The sequence below is a fragment of the Magnolia sinica genome, chromosome 1 (genome assembly GCF_029962835.1).
Source record: "Magnolia sinica isolate HGM2019 chromosome 1, MsV1, whole genome shotgun sequence".
Taxonomy (NCBI): domain Eukaryota; kingdom Viridiplantae; phylum Streptophyta; class Magnoliopsida; order Magnoliales; family Magnoliaceae; genus Magnolia; species Magnolia sinica.
This window is the reverse complement of record NC_080573.1, coordinates 128,668,625-128,675,406: the sequence shown is the minus strand read 5'-3', so window position 1 is coordinate 128,675,406 and position 6,782 is coordinate 128,668,625. Positions and strand designations below refer to the sequence as shown.

The following is a 6,782-nucleotide window of genomic DNA, read 5'->3' as shown; positions in this document are numbered from 1 at the left end:
TATCAAACAACGAAAACATTTGTTATTACAGAATGTACTGTATATATATGCATATAGATATATAAATATCCAAATACTGCTGATATATTTTCCTCTGAAGCACTTTTGCAATCCCCCAAAAAGAGGGAGGAAAACAGAAAACCAAATCCATTCCACCGAGAAAAAGAAAAACCCTTACAGTTACAGCTCCAATCTTTTTCCCATAAACAAGATAAAGATGTCAAAATGCCCAAAACCCAGATCAAGAAAACCACCCTCTTCATCTCACTTCGGTATCCGGCAGCGATGTATTTTCCTGTTTCCGGCTCCCGACTGCGAGGAAGATGACCCAAGATCAACCCAAGTTATTATTAGCAAAAGCACATTAATGGCAAGAGATGTGAACAGGTATGCAGAAATGGGGCATGTTTTGATGCTGGACCCAAAGTGGCCTTTTTCTCTATCAACTACTCATTAGGCAGGGCCCACCTTTCAGTGATCCTGGCAAGTCCCATTAAAGATGGGACATGTAGCTTAATCAACATGTTCATTGAGAAAAAAAAACACTGACAGCCACATGGCTAAGATTTTAGGATGAACTACTAATCATGACGGTACCCAACTTATGAATGGTCCAGATCACTCTGTGGCTGAATTGAAAGAGATCCGTTCTTGGTCGGCAACTACCTTCCTCAGATTATTATCAATCCAGACAAAAGATCCATTTTAACATGATAATTACTAAACATTCATATCTGTAATGCCCGATGTGTTAAGGCTAAGATTTTAAACTATGCTACATGGGAAAAATGAAATAAAATGAGGTAATGCTGATTATTGATATACTCACGATGGAGTGCAGAAAGTTCCGAACTCTTCAGAACGCGCAACCTCTTCACCGTAGTTACAAACATGCTGCCAAATGTTATGAAAAGATTAGGAAACTTCATTTTGATTTATTTTTGCAATTTTTGACATTTTGATTATTCATTGCATATGACATTCGGGACAATCAATCATCGATCACGACTTTTCGTTCCATGCCACTATTTAGTGATGCAAAATCACAGCAATTGGATGATGCTAACAATCCGATTAATAGTGTAAAAAGCATACATTAAAAATGTAGGTTCAATCATCATCTTCAAACATCTATTTTGATAGGGACACCATCATGGGGTGGGGAGCAAAAGGACAGTCTGGATACAGTAGAGCTCTCAAGTACAATATAAAAGCTAGTTGTCTACATATGAAAATTGCTAAAAATTCTATTAGGACGAGGAAAGCTCATATACACTATTATTTGGTGCATAAACGATCGACAGCTGTTCATTCTGCCTCGTGACCTGTGAGGGCGTAAGATCTCAAATCTCGAGGGAGAATGAACTGTGGCTGACAGTTTATATACAAGTTCCTCATTTTAATAGCTGATGCAGGTTTACAAAGAAGAAAACAAAAGTTCCATTTGGAATGCCTGTGTGTTTGTGTCAGCTGCATTTGCCAATAGTTAAAACAAATCAAAGAAAAGAGGATAGGATCGGATCGAGAACAAATTGTAGAACACCATGGCAGATTATGGTATATCATATTCTCATGCACATGCCATTCTCATAAATGGGACGGACGTATGCCAATCGAAACTGCCAAAATTATAGGCGCCATTTTGGACATGTCATGACTGAAAATTCATGTTTATTAGGTTATCCTAATAGTCCGATTGATGGAAATTTGCCGAATGAAGTCAGACCATTAAATGTTTTCTTTTTAACCTTCCAGTGGAAATTTGCCGAATGAACTCATGACTTCCAATTAACTTATGATTATGATGTCTTATTCTGGGTGTAGAGCTGATTAGGAAGACTGAGAAACAGAATCCAGTTTAAACAGACTTTTATATAATCATCTGAACATGGTAAAAGAATAGGACAACAAACAACATACAGCAAGATGCCACATCTGTGGTACTGTACCATTGTTCCTGCCAACATGCTAGTTACATAGGTCATCAGTACCACCAAAACAGTGGGCCCCACCATGATGATCACCCAAAATAATAATCTTGCACTGATGCCCTTCACAAGTGGCATGTTTTCAGGAAAGATGATATGGTACTGCAAGTTGTGATACCATTGCCCGTATGTGATCACTTCTCGAAGAAAAACACATGAATTCTTTAAAAAAATCATGTGTTTTCTTACCTTGTAAACCGTATAGTACTTAAAAAACAGAGATTGACAGAGTAAGAGTGGGGAATGGATTGAAGTAAGACATGCATACCCCCATGGAACATCACCAACCAGCATCCTGTCTCCTTCATTGTCTTCATAAACCAAAGTATATTCTCCATTTCCATCTAATAAACCTGTGATTGGAGGCAGTTCTTCTGCAGTGTTCTGATTTCCAGCAGCAGTAGAATCTCTTTGAGCTGAACAGAAAATAAGAAGAAGGTGAAATTGAGGAAACCCGTGTCTGTCCTTTTGTTTCTTATCATATGTAGCTAAGAGTTCATGCCTATAACCAACAAGAAGGCCCAAAGAAAATGAAAAGATGAAGAGACAATGCCAAAATGGCATGTGCGAGACCCGAGCAATCATCAGGTGGGCCTAACCATTCATGTGCCAGGTCCCATAAACCAGGTGAGTCAAGTGGGTAGCATGTGTAGACTGCATGCAGGACATTGGTCATCTACTTAAATTTGTTCATTTTCCATACAGATGGAGCTGCCTGACGAGCAAGCCCGACGGATCTTTTAGGAAATGCACAAACAGAATGGGCCACCTGATGAACGCCTTGGATTTCACGTGTTTGACATATTTGACAAGTGGGGATGACCATTAGAGCTGTACATGAGTACCCTTTTTTACGAGGCATGCCAAGCCCACACGTATGTGGATCCTACCCATCCACACACAAACACAATATAAGACGTGTGAGAGATCTGAGCTTTCCATGAGGTGGGCAACAATGTTTAATTCTTCTCAATTAATAATCATTGTCGCCCACCTCATTGAATGTGCTCTCACTGCTGGTCCCAAGCCCAAATAAAGGATGGTTGCATCAGGTTGGAAGACAGATTCAAACTCATGCCATCACTTCTAACATGAATCCAGAGAACATGACATCTCAATAATAGAGTAGAATGGTGGAACAGGATTCATGTAGCCAACCCCAATTAATTGGGATGAGGCTTAGATGATAACGACGACGATCTAAACAGTGTGGCCCACCTGATGGAAAACTCTGATCTAGCACATGAGCCATATTGGCATGTGTGCTTGAGTGTGGTCGTGCAGAGCTCCACATTAGTGTGGAGCTACTTCGCTAATGCCTAAAAAAAAAAAGTCTCATACAGAAATATATCATTACACATTACATAAATTCATGCAAATCACCTGCAAGAAGGGCCCTGAAGAGCTCATCTACAGCACAAGATAGTTTCTCATAACTGTCATAGGCCTTGAGATCTACCTTTCTACCAATTGGAACCCCATCCATGTTTATCTTCACAAACAAACCTTTCCGGCAATTTTCATTTTTCTCTTTGGGTTCAGAAACTCCATTTTGCGATTCAGAAGCTGGTTTCAATGAGCTGTTTCCGATGTTCTTCCGGAAGGAACGGATTGGAGGCCACCCCACAACAGGAACAGAGGCAGTTCTGTTTCTTAAATAAAAATAAAAATCCAAATCAATTTACAGTTTTCATATCTATACAAAACATAAATAAATAAATTTCTACAACAGTTGCAAATGCAATTCACAAGAAAGAATCAAACCCACATCACAAAACCATTAAAATCTCAAAAGTGGAAGAACAACAGAGAAATTTCCCAACAGGTATAACAGTTACTCCATAATAAGCACGCGGGCAAGCGATGTGTTTTGTCAGCAATGAACCAACCAACCTGACCAGCTTAAGATAGGCTCGGGTTGAGTTTATCATGCTTTGGGTCGAGATCGGATCAGCGAATGTAACCATTTAAGTAAGCAGGCTGCGGCTCATGTTGAGATCGGCCTAACACAAGTCCAGCCCGACTGCCCCTACATATATACATACACATATCTACATACATATGTATGTGCACACACACACACACACACACACACACACACACACACACACACATGTAAGAGCTCAACAATTGGGTGTTTGCTTTAATATAACACAGTTCCTTTACAAATGGGTCTGGTTGGGTTGGTCCAGGACTAGGCTTAGGAATCTGCTAAGTGGGTTGGGTCGGGGTTGGGTCGGGTCGTCTCTCCTCAGATCAGGATCGGGTTCAGGCCGACCCATTGCTAACAGCAGCAACAATACAATATATATTTTCTACTGAAGAACATAAACAAAATGAGATTTCTGAAAATAATTTCACCTTGCAAAACACAAGCACACTGCCAAAAACTAAAATATAAATAAAAGATATAGATCATCAAAATAAACCTTCAGCTTCTATAAATGGATAAAATAACATGAATATCCCCTATAGAAAATTTTACAAATACATAAATACATACATACGAGAAGGTGCAAGTCCAGCCTGTTGGATGGCACCTTAACGTCCAACATGCAGATATCTTCAATCTGTCAGGTCCATGTGATATCCAACACTTCTAATAGGTTGGCTCCACCATGACGATCACCTTGGGTGAAAATAAGCCCCACCCACTCATCAAGAGGACCACACCATAGAAAAAATGCCTAGCCACTGATAAATAACAAAATACATATGTGGTCCAACTGATGGGTGGATGTGGCTGATTTTTGCTAATGATGATACTCATGATGAGGACAATGTACTAGACGGATTGGATGTCACAGGCGCACATGATTAGGTCAGAAGTTATTCATCAGGTGGACGGTAACTCATGGTCCAACCGGTTGGACTTAAAGACCATCTCCATAAATTTTATTAGGGAAAAAAGGACACATGAAAAATGTGATTGAAGAAATACGTGCAATTTAAATAAATACAGATAAGGAAAAAAAGGAATTGATAGAGAGAGATTTGAATATTTTCAGGTGTGACAGTACCTTGTCTGAGAGTTACTGGCTACAGCTGCATTTGCATTTACAGAAGCTGAAGAACATGGGTTCTTCTCATGGGCCTGCTGCATCTCAACCTTTGAGGCATTTGCATGTGAGGATTCCTTCCCCAGGACAGGCAAGCTTGGAATTGATTGCATTTGGAACTGGAGGAATGCAGATTTCTGGAAAGCAGAAGCAGATGGAGAAGAAGACCAAGGAGGGGGTTGAAACAAGACCGCTGGCTTCTGAGAGGAAACCTTGTGGTTTGAATTGCTATCTGCACCTGTTTCTGCGACAACTGTATCAGAAAACCCCCTCTTTGCACCAGCAGAAGGATTGCCGTTCTTGGGAGCCTTTGGAAAATACCCAAGAGAGAGGAGAGATTCCTCATGTCTTTCTCTGTTACAGTTTTCTTTGGAAATCCAATCCCCAGGTGGCCCGAGCCTCAGCTCCAGCTTTTTCTCCTCTGTAACTTGAAAGGATCCTCTATCCCTTACCAACCAATCCCTTTCATTAGGAATCAGATCAAGAAACTGCTGGCAGGACTCTCCTTCCCTTGAATGTCCCTCCATTTTCTCAGCAAATGTGGAAGTAAACCACCTCAATCTCTGCAGAAGAAATGACCAGCAGAACATTAAAAAACAGAAGATAAAACAAAATAAACCCAGGTGAAAAATCATCATTTTGCATGTAGAAAAACCAACGACTTCCAATTTTATTTTATTTTTTTAAAAAAAAAACAAAAACAAAAACAGGGATTCTTTACCAAAACCCAAAAAAAAAAAAAAAACACCGACATCTTAAATCAGCCAAATACACATTTCCTAGTCCAAAAGACCAAAAACCCAAATACAAATCCCCACCTCTAACAACCACTTTCTCAAACCATCCCAAAAACCAAAAACCCAGATTTTGAAAGGGGAAAACAAAAAAAAAAAAAACCCACCTTAACACCATCCAAGCAGCTGGAAAACAAAACCCAAAGAATAACAAAAACCTGAGAGAGAGAGAGAGAGAGAGAGAGAGAGAGAGAGAGAGAGAAGAAAGTTGATAGATTTACAGAAAACCCACCTTCTCAAAGCATTAAAATCCTCGCTTTCAAATGCAAATACCATGTGGAGGCAGAGAAACAAAGGTAGTAAAGAGTCTTGCTTACTTCTCTCTTCTTTCACGCAGATATATGGAACGGAATATGTGGATTTATTTTTATATTTTTTGTAATTTTTTGTTCTCTTTTGCTTTATAATTTCACAAGAAAAGGAGGGGTTGAGGGATCAGAGAGAATAAAATGCAGGGGCAGATGAGGAAAAACAGAGAGAAGTAACAGATTCTTTCACTCAAAACCAAACTAGAAACGGAATTAGAGCTTCTGCTCACGCAAGGGTGACAGCAGACAGTGAGAGAGAGAGAGAGGATGCGTGCGCCTATGACTATCTCAGCACGTAAAACCATGCTCTCCCTCCCTTCATCTTTGTATATATATATATATATCGGTTTTAGATAACTGATGGACCCCACCATATATTCTTAACTAATCGCCAATTGGACGGTTACGATTACTAGAAAGCAGTGATTGCCTTGTGACCCGTGCTGAGTGAGATGAGTCACCGCCGACCATGCTTATTGACTCGTGGTAGCTGACGTGTCATGTTTGGCGTTTTAGCGGCTGTTATTTCGATTGGGTGTTAAGTTATAAACTAGTCTATATAAGTGGGGCCCAACCATTGAGCTCGTGGTTCCCATTCTGGTGGGCCATACTCCACGAATTTCCTCAATCGGA

General features: G+C 40.0%; 1 protein-coding gene across 2 annotated transcripts; it reads right to left on the bottom strand.

Moving 5' to 3' along the window:
• On the bottom strand, window positions 1-6,452 carry LOC131258211 (auxin-responsive protein IAA26-like). 2 transcript variants are annotated; one of them, XM_058259353.1, is made up of 6 exons: window positions 6,074-6,452; window positions 5,009-5,610; window positions 3,372-3,640; window positions 2,257-2,404; window positions 830-894; window positions 1-312 (listed from the first exon to the last, which is right to left on the bottom strand). In XM_058259353.1, exons 2-6 carry the CDS (start codon window positions 5,572-5,574, stop codon window positions 260-262), a joined length of 1,101 nt encoding a protein of 366 aa, XP_058115336.1. In that variant the 5' UTR covers window positions 5,575-5,610; window positions 6,074-6,452; the 3' UTR covers window positions 1-259. The 2 variants fall into 2 exon arrangements, with proteins under 2 accessions (XP_058115336.1, XP_058115342.1); XM_058259359.1 differs by having other exon boundaries at window positions 3,372-3,634; window positions 6,074-6,451.
• Between the last annotated feature and the right edge of the window lie 330 nt (window positions 6,453-6,782).